General features: G+C 41.3%; 1 protein-coding gene across 6 annotated transcripts in view; it reads right to left on the reverse strand.

The window, feature by feature from the left end:
* The window catches only part of TSPAN4 (tetraspanin 4), a 423,214-nt gene that overhangs the window by 170,355 nt on the left and 229,460 nt on the right, over nt 1-23,399 (reverse strand). For 5 of the 6 annotated variants that reach the window (XM_015631555.3, XM_015631554.3, XM_015631557.3 and 2 more), the window contains one exon: nt 22,509-22,588. In XM_015631555.3, the coding sequence (XP_015487041.1) occupies nt 22,509-22,571 (63 nt within the window). In that variant the 5' untranslated portion in view covers nt 22,572-22,588. Of the gene's footprint in view, nt 1-22,508; nt 23,337-23,399 lie in introns of those variants that run through there. The other variant, XM_015631552.2, reaches the window with a different exon arrangement.

Genomic DNA, 23,399 nt, shown 5'->3' on the forward strand with positions numbered 1-23,399 from the left:
TTGAATGCATCTTTGTGTGAAGATTGAAAGATTTTCCTCCGCAAGTATTCAAGGAGATGGAAATAAGCCAATGGCATCGAAGTATCAATAAAAGCTATTCCATCCGAGAGGAAGATGGCTTTCTAGCTCCCCTTCCTCATACAGTAGCTGACCAGTATCATAAGCAGTTCTATCAGTGAGCATGGGGATTTGTAAAGGTCATAATGGATCATTACAGTCACCTAGAACCTGAATCTGTAGGAATGTCAGGAACATGTAGTGCTGTACTCTCCAAGGTTCATGTCCACAAACACCACATCTGCTGTGTCAAGAAAACAACTCTTGAATTCATTCCAGTGCTTGCCCCAGAATCTTTATCCAAACTCACACCCTCACATACTTATATCCTAGAAAACTGATTCCAACTCCTCTGTAACAATTTCCTAAACAGAACACCAAGTCTCACATGTTTGGTGGTTACACATTCAAATCTACACTGCCTCATCTGTTTAGCTCTTACAGCTACACACACTCAGATCCACAGTCCCATCATTTCAAAAAGCACCATCCCATCCCATCATCCCAAAGAGCACCCTTTCCTAAATGCTTTCTTCTCTAGCTACATGAATACAGGCTGCAAATCCCGTTCACAGCAAAGACTTGCTCCCCTCATCTGTATTCACTGCTGCGGTCACCCGGAGAGGCTGCGATGGCCACGCGTCAGCCATCGACTGCCGCGGGCAGTTCCTGTCACCAGCACTAAGTGGTTGCTTATTAGACAGGCAGGGGAAACTTGGGTCTGTGAGCAGCGTTATTTATCACACAAACCAAGAGCTTTGCAATGACAGGGGAGGAGGACGAGGAGAAGGAATTCTGCCAGGGTTGAAGGATGTCCCTGGCCAGGCAAAGCCTGTGGTTCTGGAAGGGCAGGTGAAATAGATTACCTGCAATGGCTGGATTTCCAAAGAAATTATCTTTTAACTCAATCTTTAACCTGAGAGTGAACTTGGCCTTCATGATTAGTGGGGAGCAACAAAGATAAAGAACTGTTGGATTAAGTACCCTTAATCTTACCCTTTTGGGATTAGGTCTGTGGTACTGTGGAGTGCACTACAGCTCAGAAAATTACTCTTGCAGAGGAAACAGAGCCATATTGATTCTCTGGCATTCCTACAGACACTTAAGGTCTGTAATAAAGTTTAATGAATGTAATGAAGCAGAGAACAGTGCCTTTCCTCTAGAGATCTGAGCAGCCCCACACCTTCCAGGTACATTCAAAACTGCAGTACAAGCAGTTTTCTTTCTCTCATCCCTGAATAGTTTCCAACTGGCAGGAAATAGCAGGGTATCAACAGTTGTTCACTGGTTAAAGATGTACTTGGAAGGCATCATACATCCTACATCCTAAACACCTTCAGGAGTCATTTGAGAGCTTGTCACCTTTACAGATTTTCTGTCCTGGAAGTTAGGACTTCTAAAACTTCCCAAAACTGCAGTCTGTACAGAATGGTGTCACAGAAAACTTGTAAGCTAAAGTTGGAATCACACTCCTGTAGCCTACAATACTTTTGATCCTAACAGGATCCAGATCAGCAGCAGTATTTAGCAGCATGGCTTTAGCAAACTTAAGCAAAGGAAGGGCAATGGAAACACCCCCAAAAATAAACACCAGCAGATAAATAAATTGCATTAAGGGATACCGTGGGAAACATCCTTAGTAAGATGCTTCACATTCCCCTAGGCTGCCTCTCCTCCTCTTTTTTATACACTGCCTTATCAAGGAGAATAAATTGGTTCAGATTACTTGCTAAAAATAGAACACATCAATAAAACTCCTTTCCAACTTCTTTAACCAGTTGATACTGCAGAAAATGTGCTGTTAGAGGAAGGTTTGAGCATGCAAATCCATTTCCACTCCTTAGCCATGTGCACTCTCACATACAAATACTGAAAACACAGGTGGTATGCCTCTGTATGAAACCATTTCAAACAATATTGTTTCCCCAAATGTGAGGGAACAACTAATTTGGAACAAAAAATCACTGCTTTCAAGATCACTACAGCTGTGCATATTGCTAGGGATTCAGCTCCTCACACTTTGCGTCCAGATCTGAGGATTTCTGCCTGCTTGTTGAAGAACAGGGATTTCCTTATTGCTGATTCCTCATCATAAAAAAGGAACAGAAGTCTTTGAAGTCAAAAGTATTACTTAATTCTGTAATCAGTATAGGATAATAAACATCTTTCAAGAGTGAAAGAGGATTGGTAATTTGAAAAAAATTATGCACCTAAAGATACACATAGACATGAAGACACCTACTTTGTATTCTGATTCCTTAAAAACTTTGAAAACCTGACTTTTTCTCCTGTAGGCATCCAGCAGAAAACTATCCTTAATATTTTCTTTCTTTCTTCTTTTTATTTTTTTTTAATCTCTTTTACAGAGCAATCTGACATCCTGGTGCCCAGCAGTGATATTAATCATTGAAACATTGAAACACTCCTCTGCTTCCCCAGTTTCTCTGAGAATCTGAGATTCTGTTATGTAAAAAGAGCAGCTAGCAAAGCACAGTTCTTACAGCTGCAAGAATGCCAGACTGAGATACTGCTACAAACTTTTCCTTTTGCTGCCCACTCCACCCCACCATGGAAAAAAGGTAAGCAGCACAAGGCAGCTGGGGAAAAGTGGATTTTCCTGGCAGTAGCAGTGCAATTCATGAGCACAATCACACAAGGATAACACTTTTACTGAAGTGCTGTATGGGATGGAATCATGGAGCATCAGCTTCCCAAGCCATGCCTGATTACTGTGATAAGTTGCTTGAGGCTTTTTGTCCAAGGTTAAGGATGTTCAGAGGTAGATTTTTCATTAAGAGTGTGTACTAAGTCAGCGGCTTAGGATTTTAAGGTAACAAAACCAGCCAGTTTGAGCAAGTAATCTGGAAGAACTGTGATTTTAAACATAGTAAATATTCTGTTTTCAGAGGAAAGTGGCATCAGTCTTGAACTCAAGGATGGGCTGGAAGAAGGAGGCCTCCACTTCTGCTTTCTGTTTGTGAGACCAGATTCTAATGCCTTTGCCCCAAGATTAATAAATCACCTTAGAAACAAAATTGCAAAAATCAGAAGGGCCATAAACTGAACACAGCAATAACACTGGATGGCAGTAAGAAACATGGTATCTAGCTGCAGAAATCCCCTTGCTGAAAGCCTGACCCTGCTCCGAACACACAACCTAAAAAGAGACCAAGTGTAGGCAGGGGAATAGATGCACGGTGGTAAAACCAGCACATCAATGTCAGGATGAGAGGGAAAGAAAAAAAAATAAAACTCTAAGTGGCAGAGAAATGAGGTAAATTTGCCTTTATTTTATCCCATAGGTGAACTGAATGCAGGAGCACCTCTGGTAGCAATTTATATCTGCCAGGTACTGCCTACACCTCTGTGGACCTACAGCCAACATCAGATAAATTCTCTTCTAAATGGGTGATAAGGGAAAGGGATCTCAGGAAGTCAACACTAAAGAACTCTATTTCCCATTTTTTTCACTGCCTTTTCCCATTCCTTTGCTCCTGCTTGCTCTAAAATGGAAAGTACCTACATCTCTGGAATGTGTCCATCTGGCATCCCTTCCAAAAAGCAACACCAAGGTGAGACAGCGTCCAATGCCTACCAGCCCTGATAAACTTTCTCTGTAGGAGAAGTAAAAGCAAATATTTCATTGATAGAAGTTTTGTAACAGTTTGCTGTAGCAGAGAAAGTGCATGATTACCTACAGCTGAAATGGAATCTTGCCCACACATACTTCATGGAACAAACAGCACCACAAAAAGAATGGAAAATTCTGTATGCAGCTGGAAGATAAAAGGATACTAAAGTGGTTGAGCTGTATCATACTGAAATTCACCAAGGATCTAGATGATTCTTTTATTTAAAGTCCATCACTTAAGTGTCTTTGTAGTGTTCTAAGATCATCTTGTATTTTTGCCAAAGCCTTCAGTTGTGATGAAGAATTTGTCTCCCAGCTGTCCAAGTGGACAGTTTATAGTGTCTGCCTCATAAGGATGCCTCTGCTTATGGTATTTGATGCTTCATGATTTCCCCCCCAGCTACTCTAAAGTGGATTAAGTTCACTGGCCTAAGCAGCAGCAGTAGACATAGAGCTGCTGTTAAGTGAGATTTGGTAAATGTTTCTGTTAACACTTGTTTTCACATAAAGCTCTGGGAGCAAGGTCAGGAAAAGTGAGAGAACACAACTTTTCTCTGAATTCCAGTTAGGCACCAGGCACTGAGGGTTATTCAATACACTTCACTTTAAACCAAGGGTTTGCCATCTGTTCTGCGCTCTAATTACAAAAATATAAACCAAATATAACTCACTATTGAATCACAGAAAATAAGTTGTAGGACATTTAAATTCATAGGGAAAGCTCTTTATTTAATGCAGAAAGCATCTGCAGAGTTTTTCTTATATTATCTTTTAGGCAGTATAATCTAGAGAAAATGAGATTGCTTATCCAGGACCCTGACAAACACATTTCTGGAAAACTGGATGAGTCCCTGGGGTGAAATGTTCAGTTTAAGAAAAATATGTTGCAGAGCAACTTCTGCATCAGTTTATCCATCTATCCAGAAGTAGAAGTATAATTATAATAAAAGGGTTAATACAGTCATGGTAACACAAGAAGGTAACTGGGGCAAGAATATAAGAAAAAAACTGCCTTTATTAGAGTGATTGATAAAGTTTGCCATAAAAATAAAAAACCCCTCGAAACTCCTCATGGACTGTATTTTGGCTATGCAATTTTTCATTCCTTTTTTTCCTCCAACTACATCCAATTATAAAACTACAGTATTTTAGTATGTTGAATGACACAGAGTCTCACTGTAATAGAAACAGATATAAGGAACAGCTGAAGACAACACCTGGGTTTCCTCCAAGCTGGTATCACTTGCATGAAAGAGCAGCAAGAAAGGAGGAGTCTGAGGCTTCTCTTTTATCTAGCCTGCTGTGGCTACAGGCGGCTCTTCCACCTGGGGTTGTACCAACTGCAGAATTCTGGAGAACCTTTAACACCCCAGCGCACTCTGACATGCAGTTTCATTATCAACTGAAATATAAGCAGGACTGGCAGCTGCCAAAGGAGGGCAGCCCCTACATCTTCCCCCACAGCCAGCAGCAAACAGCACTATGGATGCATCCCGACAAAATGGGCTGCTTCTGCCAGCCTGGCAGTCCTTGCACGACCTGGGATTTCACAGACTTGCAGCACTTTGCTTAATCAGGAGCTTGCTGCCTTACCAGATGAATGTGCCTAATTGCTATTTACTGAAGAGACACCCATCAGTGATACACTTACGAAAGCAGAAATGTGAGAAAGAAATAGGGAAACATAAGGAACTGCCTTTGGATTCTGCACATTCACCGTTGCTTAAACACATCTTAATACCCAGCATATTTCTCTGCAACTGAGCACTTTCAAGTGAAACCATATCGGACAACAGGGGAAGTCTGACAGTAAAAGCCTGCACGGACAAATGCTGCCATGGACTTGCTCTCTTAAACGTAAGGAACTACAACATATTGATCACAACCACTGTGATAAAACCAGGAGTCCTGATCAAGCTAAAAAACATGTGCTAATCAGATCCACTGTGGACAATCCTCCCCAGACCACCTCTCCTGTGAGTCCTGGACTTGGGTTCCAGACACATTTTATGTCAAACCAGGTCCAATTAGTGTGAAGGTGAGAAATGTAGCAATTGATTAAAACAACAGAAGGATGTTTCTCTCAGATAACTCACTAGTTCCTGTGTAAATCAGGAAAAGAGGCTCTCCTAGGGGGTTGATAAAACTTTCCCTAGCACAGGCCCACTTTTAAGGGAAGAGTTGGTAAGATTTTGAATGAGTAGAGCATTCTTTGTCTAAACACCTACCATGCAATGTTAAAGAAAAGGCAATTTCTAGAATTCTAAGCCAATAAACAAGAGATAACTGTAGACAAGGACAGAATATCCACAACTGAACTACAGGAAAAACAGACCAAAGCAGAAGAGGTACATCTTAGATATTTCCAGGGTATTAGAGATCTTGAATTTAAAAATATTAAGGAAAAAAGGGGGAAGAAATGGGGAGGGGCTAAAAAAGTTTACAAGCCCACAACCAGAAGCAATAAGGGCCTGTTCATCAGTATGAGAAGCTCTAGTGCTAAAACAGATGAGTCAGAATAACTGCCAAAAATGGAGGGCTTTAAGAATCACTTCCTGAGAATGGCAGTGACAAAAATCAATGGGATGTGCCATTCAGGAAGAACAGATAAGGGCATAACCACTGGGGAGGTTACTCTACTGAAAGATTCCTGTAACCTACAAAGATATTATTATTGAGGGAACAGAGAAAAGTGTATCTTCAAAACTCCATCTGTAGGGAGTACATGTCTTCCAGAAAAATTACTGTCTTAACTTTCAGAGCAGGCAGAAAATGCCAATGAAACCCAGACCTTACTGGAAAACAGTGGAATTTCTCACACTGGTTTCAAGAGAATTGAAACACTATTCTGCGTTTTATATACCTGTTCTTAACATCCCCAATAAGATAATCATTAATGAACTGGAATAATTGCCCATTTTAATTTTTTGCACTTTCTTCCAAGGTGTCTGACAGAGGGTTCAGGTAAGACAACGCTTGTCCAACCAAATGCAGTAATGCTTGTGTGATGGAAAATGAATGCTGAAAAATTTAAAGGGAAAAGTTAAGGATATAAGCTGATGTGGATTCAGAACAATCATAATAACAATACTAAAAATCAGTTGCAATAAAACCATCCAAAGAAAATGTTTAGATTGATTCCTGCAACAAAGAGAAGGGAGATATTCAGATAAGTGGCCAGTTTTTGCAAAGGCAGAATCAGTATCAAACCTTCTTTAGGATCTTTTCTCTAAAGAAGATAAGGAGAAGCTGGAATTAGTCGGGAAAATGCTGAGTAAAAGTCACAGAATCAAGGCAGTCGGAGCAATAAGCAGATTACAACAGCGGCACTGGTTCTCCTCAGTGATGTGCTGAGAGGAAATCACAGTGCAGGCAAAAACTATGCTAAGTACTGTTGATTAAAGGTTTAAAAATGATAAATAAGAAGGGTGCTTTATAAGGCAAATCCAAGTTACGCTTTTAAAATGTGAATGATACATGCAAATTCCAAATCAGGTCATCACCACTCCTGTCCTTCCTCACTTCCTCAACACCTAAGCCTGGACATGAATGAGATCTCCTACTCACAAGTTTCTTCAGACAATGAGTGATTGCACCAACAGCCTGGGCTGGTGACACAATTTCTCAATAATCAAAGCAGCATCATACGTGCAACTAAAGGAGCGTGGTATCACAGCCCAGAGCACCTCCATCAGATATGACACCACTACAAGAAGTGGGAAGAATGCTCCACAGGAACTGGCACGTTCAATCTTTCAAAGACAAAGAATTTTCTCAACCAAATATCCATAGCTTCTAAAATTATACAAACCCCATAGGAGGTGGAATGGAAGCTGCCCCAGGCAGATCACCAGCCATTTTGACTTGAAAAATAAAAAGCACCTTCAGTTCTGTTTATACCAAATGTTGCCAAGAGAGCAAAGCTAAGAACCTGTTACATAGTCACTCCAAATACAACAGTGCTGCTGCCTCTGTCCCTCTGACCCTATGCTCTTAAGCAGGCATGTGCTCCTCTAAAATATGCCATTTGAAGCAAGGGCAGCAAGTGCAGAGGTTTCCACATTCATCCTACATTTTACATTGTTTCTGTAAAGTTCTTTCACATTTTATGAACCTGGTCAACTAACTAATGAGTAAACATTTTTAATAGCTTATTCAGCTGTGCCTAACAACAGAATTAAACTCTCCCAATTGTATGATCCTTCTGTCAGGCTTACAGGTAGTAGATCTGAAGGAACAGTTAAGAGCTTAGGATCAAAGGTAATTAAAAAAGACTGCCATGTATAAACAATATCTAGATCACTGCACAAACCCTCTGGAGTGACAAGGGCAACTATAAAGTTCAAGCTAGTAATAAAACTTCCCGCTCAATTAATAATATCAAAAGAAGCAAACAGCAAGTTTCAGCTTCCCAGAAGAGAGCACCTAACAATTAGGGACAAACAGACAGGGCAGAGCAGAAAAATTAAGAGACAGCTCATTAATATTCCCTTGGTGTTAAAATCTTCTTAGAGATACACAGGTCATCCAGTCCAATGGTCCCAGGGGCTTCTTCTCAAAACTCAGGAAAACACAGTCTATGTGAATGAAGTAAGAAAAAATAAAACCAGAAAATCCCTGTCAACATTGTCTACACAACAATATTCATGCAACATTCATCTAAAGAACAAACCCACCAGTGTGTGCCTGCAGAAACAGAGTGAATATCCAACAGAGGCAAAAGAGAAAAAACAGAAAGGGGAAGTTCTAAAGCAGAGACTTGTGGAGGGGTAAGAGGATGCCTGCAAGCTCAGTAGCACCCACAGAAACAGTGCAGCAACATAATTTCTCTGTAAGTAGTTTGTAAGATTGCAGATACATTCTTCTCAGATTACAAAAGTTACTAAAATCATTCAAGACACAAGAAGCCCAAACCCTCTGCAGCTGTTTTTTAAACAGAGCCTATTTTGTAGTTTTCATAAAAACAAACCCAGAATGAGGCACAGCAGTAGGCACAGAGGTAGGAGGTGAAAATTAAATGCAATCTGACAAAAGGTTATCACAGTGTTACAAAAAACCTCAGTCTTACTGTGCCATTCTCAGGACTTTTCTTACTTGAAAAAAGGGATTTAAGCAGACAATTAGAAGCAGAGCGTCCAAAGCTACTGAAACTGCTTCAGCCTTCTGCCTTTCACATAAATCCTGGATTATATGACACCACACACAACACAACATGGTTAACACTTCTGCTCAGGCTTGACATTTGCTAAGAGAATCATATGAGTTTGAAATGAGAGAGGTGAGGACCCACTTTCTCGAATTCATGTCACAGTTGCCTTGTTCAAGGGCAAAGCTCCTCCTGTCTTTGCAGGCAAAGGAGAGAGACTTGAAATAAAACTTCAAAGGACTCAAACCATGTTCAGCTGTAATGGAAATTCAACAGGACATGGATATTTAAGTCTTATTTAGTCCTTTTGAAGACACCAGACTCAAAATTGTCACTATCATAAAATCTCCCCCATGTGGATGACTCAGTTATCCCCAGTCATAGAAATTTTATAGTAATTTATGACCAAAAAGTGGCAACAGCTTGAAGAAGATAAAGAAACAGACAGGCTCTTCAAACATCCTCTTTTTTTTTCTTCCTCCTACTATATATATATAATTGTACACTCTAAATGACACAGACCCAAAGCACAACTCTTTTGGAATTCCCTCACTTCCAGCTATAACATCCAGCCATTTTTTTTCTCTTCTGGCACAGCTATTAACCACCTAATAGCCTGGAATAGCTGCTGTTAGATAATTGCTTTTGTAAGGAGATAATGTTTTCCAAAAGACTAATAGTTCTGCTCTCCTGAATCTTTTCCCAATTTATATATATGAATTATTTTTAAATAATGTATTTAATTTTAAGCAGAAGAGCAAATTAAGAAAAACCTGCAAGCAAAGCCAGTCTAAAACATTACTTATATTTAATCTCCTTCAAATTTTTAAAAGCCATGTCTGCATTAGACAACAGAATTGTAGTTTCACAGCTAGTGACCTGCAGTTAAGCTGTTTGACACAAGCAAAATGACTCTTCAGTGAGGGAGATGAGCACTGGGTCCTGCAGCACAAACAGTGATGGTGGCTGTGCAGAGGCCAAGAGTGAGCTCACTGTATTGATCTTAGCGCAACTATACAGAAACAAGGGTTTTCTTTGATGGTATTGCTCAAGTGGTTTTCTGAGAACTAAAGAATTTATTTTCATGCCCCAGGTATTGTTTTATTTGGATAAAAAGGGAAATTGCTTGTTTTAAATCTTTTGAGACTTCCCCAGTAACGTTAGTGACAATCTTCTTTATTATCAAAAAGAATTTCAAAAAAGTAACAGTAAGTAAATAGCCTGGATTGTGAATTCCTTCCTTAACACATAACCTGCCAAAAACATCTACTGAGGCTTCCTGTTCCATCATCTACAAAATTACTTTGTATTATACCCTACTTATATAATCACAGTGCCTCTCATCTTTCAATTTCTACTATTTAGTTATATATATGCTCTTCTCTTAACATCCCTAAATATTTATATAACTTAATGTATATTTTCCCCCCTAGAACAAAATACACCTGCCCAATCTACACACCTACTGTTTTGGTGTAATCATTGTAACTTCCAAACCTGAGAGATCTCTAAGTTCTGCTACTGTCACTTGTTACGTCAAATTCTAAGCAAAACAAGATCTTATTAGCCAAAACTGAATACCTGCTCACAAAAACTCAGTTATCTCACTGTCTCATACACATGCATATACACATGCATGCAGTGATTAAATGGTTTAGATAACAGAAATTATTCTACATTTCACCCCAGAAAACAGTATGTCTGAGGTGAACATCCCACTGTTGTTTCCTGTAGCTCTTTATGGATTTCTTTTAAGTATCTGCTTGTCCAAGTCAGGACAAAATCAGCAGCAGCAGCATTGAATTGTCACAATGAAGTTTTTTCAAATCTTTTGGAAGGCACTAGAGGTCTCAACATGTCTCCAGGACTTGAATAAACCTGTAAAATCTTCTTACTGTCCCTTTTTATACATCTCAGCTTTTCCTAATGAAACCTACCTCTTCATATACTGGAGAACAGCCTCATTCCACAATACTGGCACGTATCAGTACTACCCTCCACATTCCCACCAAACCCTCGCATGCAAATGCCATCGTTAACAGCAGTGCCACGATGAGCAAGGCTGTGCTTGATCCTGTAAACGGCAACCCTACAGAGAGGCTCTGCTCCCTCTCCTTCTCCCCATTCCCTGTGCAGAGGTAGAGGTACCAGTATGGACTGGCACAAGGACGTGTTCCCAGCCTGAAAGCCGTGACACTGAAACCCCTCCCTTAGCAATGCTGGCATTGGCAGCCCTGCAGCCCCAGCACAGCTCCTGCAGGAGGAACTGCACGGCACCTGCGCCCGGGGTTCAGGAGCTCGGGGCTGGACAGCTCCGTGCAGCACCGTGCCGGCTCTGGAGCGCCGGCTGAGCCCCCTGGCACTGTCTGCCCTGTCTGCAACAGCAGGAGCCACATAAACATTGCAGTAGAGTCCATGGATAGCTGAGGCTTAAAGGTTTGGAGCTAATTAACACAGCACAGCTGTAGGGAAACCAGCTGTGCCCCTGCAGCTTCCCCACTTTACAAATACTGCTTAGAAAGAAAGGACAAAGCATTTGGCAATAGGGGTGAGGGCTTAATTCAGGAACAAAGCAAGTGATGGTATAGAGACAAAACCAAAAATCCAACTAAAATTACTGTGTGCAGCACTGGATCTGTGAGCAACCTGACACAGTCAGAATACAGGTTAAACTGGACTGATATTTGGGGAAAATGGACCTGTTTGGTAAACCAGTGAAAGATTTGACACCCCTGTTGAGCAACTGAAACAGTCACTAACAGCTAATGATGCCTGTGATGAGAAAAAGATGGTTGTTTTACTGAGCGTATTGGGAACTTAAGCCTGTAACTTGCTGTGCAACCTAACAGCTCCTGTTACACCAGCAGACAGCAATGAATGTGCCAAGACTGTGAATCCTACAAAGCTCCCAGTCCACTGACACTCTGTGGCCACAGAGCCTTTCCACTTTTATAGACATAATAAAAGAGGGTAAAAGATCCCCAAAGCTCAACACATGGCAGAAATAAAAAAATTAACAAAGCATTGTCAGTTACGACAAAAAGAGATGATGCACAAAGAGGATTAACTCACAAGCAATAAGCAAAGGGAAGCAATGCAAAACCAGGTACTGATGGCATCAAATGTGACTCTGAAGCATCGAGGTCTGGCTCGGATCTCACCAGGAATATAGAGCATTTGTGCAGCTGCTCAGCCACATGATGAGGACAAGTGCACATGCTGCACCAAATGGTTTAAAGTATGACACCCTTATTGCTTTCAACTTGCATTTTCTTTCTTATGCTTGTAACTTTTCATTCTATGTCTATGCCAGGGAGCTGCAGTATCTTGAATGTTTCCTGAACAAAAGCATGAACAGAACAATATCATGGTGTCCTTGCAGTGTCACAAACAATTTCGTAACACAAATGAACCTTGGGTCAAAGGTAAACCCTGTAGGAAATGTAAAAAGCAGCAATGTATACAGAAGTTGTAAAAACTTCATGTAACTAAAATCATATTCTTTCATGAAAAAGTACAACCAGCTGAAGAAGAATGTGCCAGAGAACTTTGTACTTCTTAGTTGGCCAGTTATATTTGGAGCCCACAGAAAATGGGGTACAAGTGCCAAGCCCAGGGGGCAACAAAGTACTACATACAGACAAACATACGTATTCCTCCAGCTAGGAGGGGTGAGATTTATAATGAAGGGCCTTCTGCTGTTTTCATAATTTCACATCAGAATTATGGAGTTACTAAAATGGATTTGGTTGCAAAGGGAGCACTCCCAACACACACACAGGGAAATCCACACTGCTATCGCAGCAAAGCCAAGATGTAACTGTCAGCAGCTTGTGCTAAAAATACTAAGCTAGGAACTGAATGGGTTGGATATTGTTCTGGAGAGAGAAATTTCAATTGCAGTGACAAAGCATGAAGTATTTCCAAGTTCCAGCCTCAAAATAATAACTTCTGGGTAGAGCAAGTAGAACTTAAGAGGAAGGTACCAGTAGCTAAGAAATCAAAGGAAAACAAAACCTATGTTTGATGAAAGACCAGTGCCTTAATCTTGAAATCCTGCTGAGTATTTGCTGAGAAATGAAGGCAGAAAGAAATTCAGTACTTAGAAAATGCAAGAATTTCATCTAAGGCTTTACTGGAGTATTGAAACAACAAATGGGAATGTCCAGTCTGTTTTTTCAGGATTACAATGTAACCAATACCGTAAGTAGAAACACATGCTTTCCTTAAGTACAGGATGTTGTTAGTCGATTTTTCACCAAGAATTATCTACCTAAAACATACTTACAAAGGGAAACTGGAGTGAAGGAATGGATACGTGTTCTAAGTAACACACAAGAGCATATTCAAGAAGACAGACTCATGAAAATATGGTAAAAATGTTTCAAGTCTTGTGAATTTACCCAGATATTAAAAACTGAAGTCATCATATATTATACACAGGATTTCAGTGATGCTTATTCATAAAAATAGATCCTAACCTACAACACTGTTTCTTTGCCTCTGAGTTGAATCTGAGACTTCCCTGTGGCACTTGAGCAGTAATTTTATCTGCCCTATGATCCCCCTGAAACACGTATTGTTTTGCTGCCATGTTATTACGCCTTTTCAGAATGCAACAGTGCCTACATGGAAAAGGGATGAAACAGTTTAGCCTGAAATGTTAAAGACACTCCCCAGTTTGGCTACCTAAACCACTGGGATCATGTTTACCTCTAGGTTCAGCTTTCCTCAGTAAGGAGCACTAGGAAAAGCCTGGCTGAAGAGAAGCAGTGCAGCTGCGTGCTCCAGCCGTGACACCAAGCTCTAACACCCCAGCCAAGGGGCACATGGAGATCCCTCAGCATATCTGCCAGGGAGAGGAGAGCAGGGGCACCAAAGCAGCACAAGACACAGGCCACACATTCACCATGGCACAAACTGAATCCCACCACTGAAAAACGACAGGGAGCCAAGAAAACCTGAAAACAAGCTCTTACTGGTTCACACTCAAATTGTTCCTGGTTTTCTTATCACTGAAAGAGCAGCCATAAAGCTCTCAGGGTCTCTCTTTCACACTAGACTTTTATTACTATACTCTCTGGGGCTTGCAAATACCAGGAAAGTACTAGCTCACTGCAAAAATGAAAATGTCTTGTGGTTGGAGGTCCTGAAATGACCCATGAATAAACAACAAAATAATGTCTGCTTTTTCATATCCAAAGATGTTTCAGTGTATTTTTTGGTAGTGGCAGCATATGTATATAGGACATATTTGACCACTCCTGTCTTCTTTATTTTAGTTTACAAAGTCATTCTAAAACTACCAAGTATTCTGCATTAATAAGTACAAAGCAGATGGTAGATGTGTTAAAACTCTGGCCTTCAAGGATTTGAACTCGTAACAGATTGCAAGTGGCAGTGGAACTCAATTCATATCCAGAGTTCCAGTTATTTTGTTCAAGAAAATGGTATTAAATATGTCACACTCAGCTCCTTACCAGGCTGCTACAGATAAATTAATGAAAAGATTTATTGAGACATAAATAACCAATTTGTCCTACAACCTTGGATAAATGTCACTTACAAAACAAGAGTACAAATGTTCAACTGGCCAATATGAAGGCAGTCTGTTTACAAACATTTACAAACTTGTCAGAAGCAATGTGGTGGATAGCATACAACTGAAGTTTAATTTGTAGGGGGGACTTCAGGACAAAAGTAATGTAACAAACTGGTCACGAATAACCACATCTAAAGTTCTGGCTTTTACTGGGGAAAAGAGAATATTAAAAAATTATTACTGAAAGAAAACCAAGAAAATATTTGAATGCTTCAGCAATTCACAACAAACTGGAGCTCTGTTTTATGTTTTATGGAAGAGCCGTGAGACCATCTGCCCCAGCATAAAGCCTCAAAAGAGCCAGTGGTGAATACCAAGGGAGTAAAGAATGTCAGCAATGTCACAAAATGCTCTACACAGCAAGACAATCTAGAGAAGAATCCAGATGTTCAACAAAACCAAACACACTTATGTACAGTGATTGCAAAGGAGATGTGCAGCCTTGCCACCACTTCAGATAGTCCCAGGAACTGTGACAAGCCTGGAAATTGCAAGTACCAGTATTGGGAGAACACAGTACAGGAGGGGAAAAAACCCTTAGAACTTCTGAAGCCCAGAACTGCCTCCTATGGAGGAAGCCACTGAGCCTTTCCAAGCACAGCAGTACAAAGAGGAACTTGGTGCTTGTAGAGTAGTGAATGAATGCAGTTACTGAAAACATAACATTTTCTCTGCACTCTCCCTTCTAAACATTGTTTAAGACAGCAAGGATAAAACAACTGGCAATTGAAGAAGGAAGGAAGAAATCTAAACAAGTTGGAGCCATTATCTAATTGTGCCACAGCAGCTTCTGGCTGCTATCTAGTGTGTAACTGTGTGTGTCTGAGTGTGTGAGACTCACTCAAAACCATACAGCTCAGACACATTCCAACATTAAGATGACACAGACCAACACCTGCTGCAGCTGCATTCTATTTAAAGTACCTGACAACAAATAAAGTTGCTATGGCCAAGGAAAGAGTAAAAAGGGCTATGTGAGCAATATGGAAAAACAAGCAGGAGGATAAAACCCCACAACTAACCAAACAAAAATCCCAACAAAATAAACATCCAAAAGTTTTGAAGGCCTGTGTATGAAAACTTAAAAGATTGAATCATTCTAGTCTTTTGTCACTTTATAAAGATCAAACCTTGTGCCTCATTCAAACGCATGGCATCTTTAGAACAAGCCTCAGCTGAAACATGTTATAAGGCTCTGCATGCATTCACACTTGACACAGGCAGGAAGGGTTTTTGGAGAGTGTTGGGTTTTAATACTGAAGACAGACTTAAGATGTGTTTCAGTATGACAGTCTAATTACAGGCTGCAATTTCAATTTCATTTACTTCTGTTGCATCTCGAGATGGTTTAACATTTCCTGGAGAAACAATTACAGGACAGTACTAAGAACACAATTTATTGTCTGCAGTCTTCATGAACATGCAGAATTCATTCCTCCCAACGCCACATTTCATTTCTGACCCCCCAGTGCTCAGTTTACACTAAAAATATCAGAGAGAAGTTTCTTTATACATATATAGATACTGTATATTATGCAAACTTGTACAGATTTGCAACCTTAGCCAAAAGTTACACTCTAAATAAATAAATCACACCATAGTAATAACAGCTACTATAATGATTTAAACAATAGTGTCTGGAGACAAACTGAGGCTGGGATTTTATCCTCCTATATACTCTGTGGATATAGAGTTGCAAACAATCTCCTGGCCAAAAGGTATGGGGATTTTTCTTCTTCTAAAATAAAGACCCAAACAGGGGTGAAAGGGATGTAACCCAGGGACAGAATGAACCATGAGGTGACAGCATATGTTGTAGCAATTATTCTAGTTTTGATTATGGCCCCAGTGATGAGAAATCCTGTGTAAGAAAGAAGCACTGGCTAGCGTTCAGAAGTCTTCAAGCCAAGAAAAGAAGGAAGAGTAATAATGACCAAAATTATCCCACCTGCCTTTCTTCCTTCTCTTTGTAGGTCAAAGTATTGGCTGCAATAGATTTAGTAGCTGTCATTGTCCAGAAGAGGGATGTTTGCAGCCTTTTGTCTCACTGCTTTAAAGAGGCCAGTTTGTCCACTCCTGTAACATGGCCATATCCTGTGGGGTCTACTCACTGCCTATCAATATGACAGCAAACATACCTTGTGCTATTAAACTGCTCTTGTCATGAGCAACAGAAACAGTAAGCAATTTTAAAATTATATCTATTACTATCTATTATATCTCAACTTTTAAGGTAGCTTTCTTCTTCTTTTAACAGCCTTCTGAACCTGGTTTCCTAAGGAAAAAAGAAGATTATTAAAAAGAACTGTGGTGGCTGAGTATCCCATGAATACCTCATGATCCCATTTTTCACTGTTAGCCTGATCTGACAAATATGCATTCTTCTAAAGTCATTAACTTCCTAAAAGTTTTCAGAAGGTATGCATTTAGATAGCAAATGTAGCCCCTAGCAATGCCTTCACCAGGAGATAGGACTCCGGCATGATCCTTAGTCCCTATTAGACATCAGATCCACACAGCAAAGGGGCTGTATGAATAGTGCCACTATGGAAAAAGCTCTAATTGGTGCCCATACAAATCAGACATCAGGTAATACAATCCTCTCTCTCATGCTTGAGATCAGCCCTCAATAGTTCTGCTTTTCACGGAAATGCCATTTTTTAAAGTCTGTAATTCCCACATCAAATTACTCTCCTTTCTTTAAAGGCAGTGTTCCTCAAAAATACATCCTTAGAGAACCCTCAGAAAGATAAGATGTCAATCAGACTGAGCAGTTTCTGGAAGGGGCAAGTAACAAAGGAGAATCAGAAACTCAGAGGCAGCTAGAGAAAAGGACATTCTGGGGTAAATTTCCCATCTTTTAATTACACAGAAGCAAAGTCTGCTTTGCTGATTAATCAGGCTTTTGTCACTATCAACATTTGAACTTTCACACATTTGAAAACACACAGCCTGTCTTACTTCTAATCAAACTTTCTTCTGGGAGCAGCACCTGGCTGGTGGGGCTGTGACTGAGGCGTGCAGAAGGGCACCCAGCAGCTGCAACTGGTAAGCTCAGCTCCATGGGATGAGCTGCAGCCCTTGCCCATCAGAGGAGACCGTGCACACATAATGATGATGAAATAGGGGGCCTGCTTTTAAAATGGCTTACTGCTCTATTGGTAATTCTTTTTCCACTAACTTAAGACTGCAGCCAAGTAGAACCACAAAATGATTGCTGTCCTCAGCCACTAACAGTCTGTAGAGTTTCTGGTTGTTTAAACCATCAATCTCATTCAGCTGACTGATGGAGAATGCAGATGAAGGACAAGGAATCCACTTCAACAAAATCAGCTAATTCTCTTACAAAATTCTCCACCTTCCAGCCAACTGCTCTTCTCAAGCTAATAGTGTCAGATGGTTTCCCAACAAGGTACAGTGAAATGAAGAGACACCCCTCTAGCCCTACCCTCTGGCCAAATTTGGCCAGGATCACTCAAACACAATCCAGTACCCCATGGTGCATTTTCAGACCAAGCTGTTCCCTTCTCCAGCTGTCCTGCACAGTCAGTCTTCCACATATTATAAACATTTGCACAGTTCTTACAAGACAACCTGTGCTGCTGGAGTGCAAGGAAGTAAAATAATGCCAGTAATGAGGGATTTCTCATTTCTATTACTTCCTCTCCTTCTAATTAAATGTGAGTAATGTTGGCAGTATCACCAGTGCACCAGGCCAGGAGCACTCATTGGTGCAGAGCTTCTCAAACTGTGGTCCACAAACGATCAGCATCAGCAAAGACAGAGGAAGAGACCCAAAGCTGGACCCTACAATCAGACTAAACAGTTTCTCGGGTTTTTTCCCCACAGAGATCCTGGTGCATTCACTGGTGCTACCTGTCACTTCCTTGGCTCTGTATTTCTTTACATTTCAGAGTTGCACTTTGTGTCTCACAAGCCAAGATAAAGCACTTCCAGGTCTGTATCAGTTGGGAATTTAATATGGAGCAAATGGCAAAAGAAAGCAAAGTGCCTTGCCTCACCTCTTCATCCAGAAAGGTGGAAAGCAGAGATCCAACTGCTCATTTCAGCCACAATGTATCCAGCAGACAGCAACTCCCAAGTTTTCAAGAGAGCAGAGACTATACCCCTGCATCACTGGGAGCCTACCCGATTAAATTAGAGCTTTCACAAAACTTTTGGAGAGCTTTGACTGCTTTATAGTGCATACAAATGTAGTGTTTTAACAATGGAGACACATGGTCAGTTTGACAAATAATAAATTTCTTTGCCTCCTTTCTCTTTGCTGCTATCTCCTCTTTATAACTAGATTTCTAACACAACAGCATTTTGCTGCTTAATTTCTCTAATGCTTAAAGCATTACCTGAAGAGTCAGCTATAGTTATTCAGTTTTTTGAAGGGCAAACTGCTACCTCTCTAGATAGTTTCCCTAGCACAGGATCTAAGGACAGCACAGACCACTGGCAACACAAGTACAGTTAGCGCATTTCCTTTTTTGAGACTTGCAGGTTTGGGAGCTAGAAGTTGAAGCAAGTGGGGATGCTGCATAAATCAAGGGGATTAAGGGAATGATGCTTTTCTTTCTACAGAACTCTCTCAGCATTTAGGATATATCCCACCTTTTTTCACAAAAAAAAAAAAAAAAAAAAAAAAGAGAGAGAAGTCACCAGAGCCTTGGATTAAAAGCACAGAAAGACAAAAATTTGCTTTACTAACTGTGAAAAAGTGCTGGATAACTGGAGGAGAATGTGGAAAACAAATGTTCTTCCCTGGGTATGTCACAGAGAAATAAAAATATTTCATTATGAAACAAAAATATTCTGCTCTGTGATCATCTGATGTGATATTCAATCTCTAGGGTTCAGCAATTCAGCAAATGAAAACCGAAGTCCATAAAAATGAATGAAGCCAGCCATGTTCTGTATCAGGTGACAAAAGTTATTTTGGGAGCTTACACACCAGTGAGGGCAGTGATACAATGATGGCTCATCTGCATCTGACACTGTTCCAGGGAATGGCCTCTGAATGGAAATTCCCATTAGAGAAGCAGCGCTGCTCTCTAATATTGTTTTGCCCATGCTTCAGAACCTTAATACCCCAGAGTAGCTGCAAATGCACCAAGAGCAATTTGCACAGGACTCCTCATGGAGAAATGAGTTATTTTAAGAGTATCCAATTCTTTTCTCTACAATAATAGCTACTAGTCTGCTGTACCAATGGACTGATTCAGCATCAACACAGACAAGGCACTTCAGCCTCTGACACTTGTGAAGGTTCTTTGTGCTCTCTTTAACCATCAGAAAGGGGAGGAGAAATTTGCTCTGTTTTCACAGTTATATGACAGCTTTTAAAATTTTACAGCATGAGCACAGCACCTAATCCAACAAAGCCTGCCAAAAGCATTTAAAATCAAGGTCTCAGAGAATTTGCTTCCTATAAATTCACCAGTATTGTAAGAAAAGGATCTTTTCCTCAGAAATGCAGCATAAATCCCACTGGAACTGCACAGGGCTGAGGACTGTTTTCTGTCACACTGTGGGAAAGACAGCTGAAAGTACTGGGAAATAGGCTGTAGGGATGCACAAAATGTACTTGAGTTAAAGAACAGGAAGAAGAAGGTGAAAATATGATTTCTGACAGAAATCAAAGCATTTTTCTCAAAACAGAATCAAGAGCAGGAGCAGGCTTTAATAGGCATCTAATTAATTTAATGCAATGACTGTTTTCAATACATGAAAAAGAAATTCCTCCTCCTAGCTAAACTATTGCCTGTTACTAACCAACTGCCTAGAGAAGGGTGAAGAGGAAAGGTGGAGCCAGCAAAACTTCTGTGAGCATGTAAGCAAAGAGAAATCCTATATTCTTGCAGAAATGCTTTTCCTTTAATTTCACAAAGTAAAACATGACAGATAACTGAAAACAAGATGAAAAATAAAACAACAGTATCATCAACCTATAATCGTTGTAAGATTTCTGATCACTAGAAATGGAAATTTTTTCTCCTTTTAGTAAGAAGAGGCTAGCCAGTACCTTTAAAAATCATCTCCTTTTAGTTACTTTCTTCACTGTGAGAAGGTGAAGAGCTGCATCTATTATAACTACATGCTGTGCAAAACTCATTTGGACAAGATCATCATCCATCACGCCTGCTGTGCAGGTAGCATGTGAAAGGGAAACAAAACAGAGATCGTGCTGCAGTATTTGACACCACCCACTCCCCTGCTCGCATGCTTCAGTTCACCAAGAGCCCCACTGCCACACAGGTATTCTCTTTTTGGGACTCCTGCCTTTTTCTCTCCCTCCAAGCATAGCATGGAGCAGCTTTGATAGTTTTAGGGGGGAGACAGAAACCTTTCTTTCTCTCCCAAAGCATTAAGGCTTTCCTACTGAAAAGCATGCCAAAGATACATTATTATTTGCAACCTTGCCTTTGTAAATACACACACATTACTTGCAGCAGTACCTCTTCTCATCACATGGATGTTTCAGGGGAAGATGAATACTGCAAGACAAATCAAAATGCCTGTATCCTTTGAGGCAGTGCTGTGCACAGTTCTGAAAAGAGCTATTAATGCCAGCATCCTACTTCTTTTCTCCAGCTCACACTTCAACTATCAGTGCTATCTACAATCTCAACCAGTGACAGTCAGTAGAAGCACAAGACCTTAAAAAGCAAGAAAGACAGTGTTTGTCTTTTTCAGAAAGCTCTTGAGTGAGCTGCAATAAATATTAGACAATTTTTAGGGAAGCAGAAGCAACCAGAGTTAGAATTGAAAGATGGAATGCAGCTTTAACAACACTCTTCCCACCAGCTCACCTAGGATGGAAAGAGAGCACCCTCCTTGTGCTTCACAGCTCTGGTTAGTGCTGTGCCAGTTCAGGGGACTTGCACTAGTTTATCAGATCCTGACTCTTGCTATGACTCGGGTCAGCAGGAGCTGCCTGCACTTTGTGTTTCCTGATGCACTGCAGCATGCCTGGCTTTGAACAGCTGTACAGCAGCGCACACTAGAGAACAGCTCTCTCCATCTCACTCACAGCCCTCCAAGCACCTCCAACAACTCAGGAGAGCACAGACAAGCAGTAACACAGACACAGTAACACCCAGCTGCAAACACACACCCTCTCCTTAAGTGCCAGGACAGGAGGGGTGTCACTTCACAATACTCCTTATTTCCCTCAGCATGTTAGTAAGCCACTTGGGAGGAACAAGCCATTTAAAGGCACCTCCTGAGGATCTTGTAACAGACCTTCTTACATATGGACAACAAACACTGAACCAGAAATCCCGTCCTGCCCTAGCAAACATGTTACTTCCTTTTTTACAGAACTAACAGCATTTGTGACCTGGGTCCCCCCAGCACAGCACTTCCAGCTACAGCCTACACTCCATTAAAAGGGAGTGAAGCGTCCAGCCACCCTTGTTGTCGACAGCCACCTCATTTATTAAAAAGATGATGACACACGCATGCCTCGTAGTGATTTGATAAGCTCCTGCCACAGAGTAGCAGCCCAAAAACAGAGAGGAGCACTCTGGTCTCTCTCCACCCACGTCTTCAGAAGGGAATGGCAATGCCAAGACCCACCACTGACAGTAACAGAGAATGATTCCTGATACAGGCTTTAATGTTGTGATGTACCAAGTGTGCCACCTGCAATAAAGCAACGGATGTAAGCACGTGCTCAACCTTACAACCATGAATGCCCTCAGTGATTTCTCTAGGACTATGCATAACTTTTGAGGCAAACACAGGTAAGAATGAAAGATCGGGGCAAGAAAAAGTGTACAGCTCTCCCTGGAACAAAGTAATGAAGGCATTCATGCAACTGACCTCTATAAACACATTCTTTTGCCTTATACCACAGTTTTGAAATGCAGCTGAAGGCCAGGAAATGAGAGAATGAAGAAAACCCTCAGCAGTTCATCTACACAAATTAATGAGGCCACAAAAACAGTGGCCTAGGCACCACTTTGTTCAACTCCTAAGTTCAAAAACAGCAACAAGTTCACCTTCCATCTCACTAAGCAGACACAAACACAACCATCTTGTGGTTCCAAACGTGTACTCACCCAGAAGAGAAGGTTGAAAACAAACATTAGGTACTTGATACACTGCAGGCAGTTGTGAGCCATGCTGCACCTCTTCAGTTCTAGGAGAAAAATAAATGAGAGATCCAGGTAAAAGACAACGTATTTGTTTCCCTTGGGAGTTGTGTACTTAGCCTTGGTGGCCTTCGGGCCTGGGTTGGTATGAAATCCAAAAAAAGAGTTGCTGGCAGCCCCAAACTGGCCACCATACATGCTGCTGTATCGACGGAAGGTGCCATTTGGGAAACTGTAATCCTTGCTGTCCAGGGAAGGGCTCCTGTGATAGGTGGACTCATCGGTGCTGGACCTGCGCATGGTGGCTTCAGCTGTCCCGTTCCTGCTGCTCTGACAGCCGTCGGGTGAAAGGCTGGTGATCTTCCTTCCTCTTCCTCGCTAGGAATCCCCTATTGCTTTGCACCAGCTGTTCTTTTGTCTGCCATCCTGCCAAAGAGCTACGCGTGCTGTGCGGCAGCAAAGTTGGTGAACTTAAGTCCGCTTAGCCAGGAGTTAGGGAGCAGAGTGCTTCCACATGAGAAAGACTTCGGCACAAGTAAACATTCCCGTCACTGTCACGATCGTCCCTCCCGGCCCACCCCGCTACCAGGGAAGGAAAAATTAGAGAGAGATATACGGTACTCAGCAAAGAATTTTAAAAAAAGGAAGCGTGACCTCGCTCGGCTCGCAAATGCCATATAAAACCCCGGTTCCACATGCCACACACAAACAAGAGAGTGCCGCTGCCCGAGACTCCCGGCAGGGGCAGGAATTATCCGAAAGGCGAGCAGCTGCCGTGACTCTTTCCTGCCGGCCACATCGCCGTGCCCCGCGCCGCCGGGCTCACTTGGCGCATCCCCGCATCCCGCTCCCGCGGCG

The sequence above is a fragment of the Parus major genome, chromosome 5, assembly GCF_001522545.3.
Source record: "Parus major isolate Abel chromosome 5, Parus_major1.1, whole genome shotgun sequence".
Lineage (NCBI taxonomy): Eukaryota > Metazoa > Chordata > Aves > Passeriformes > Paridae > Parus > Parus major.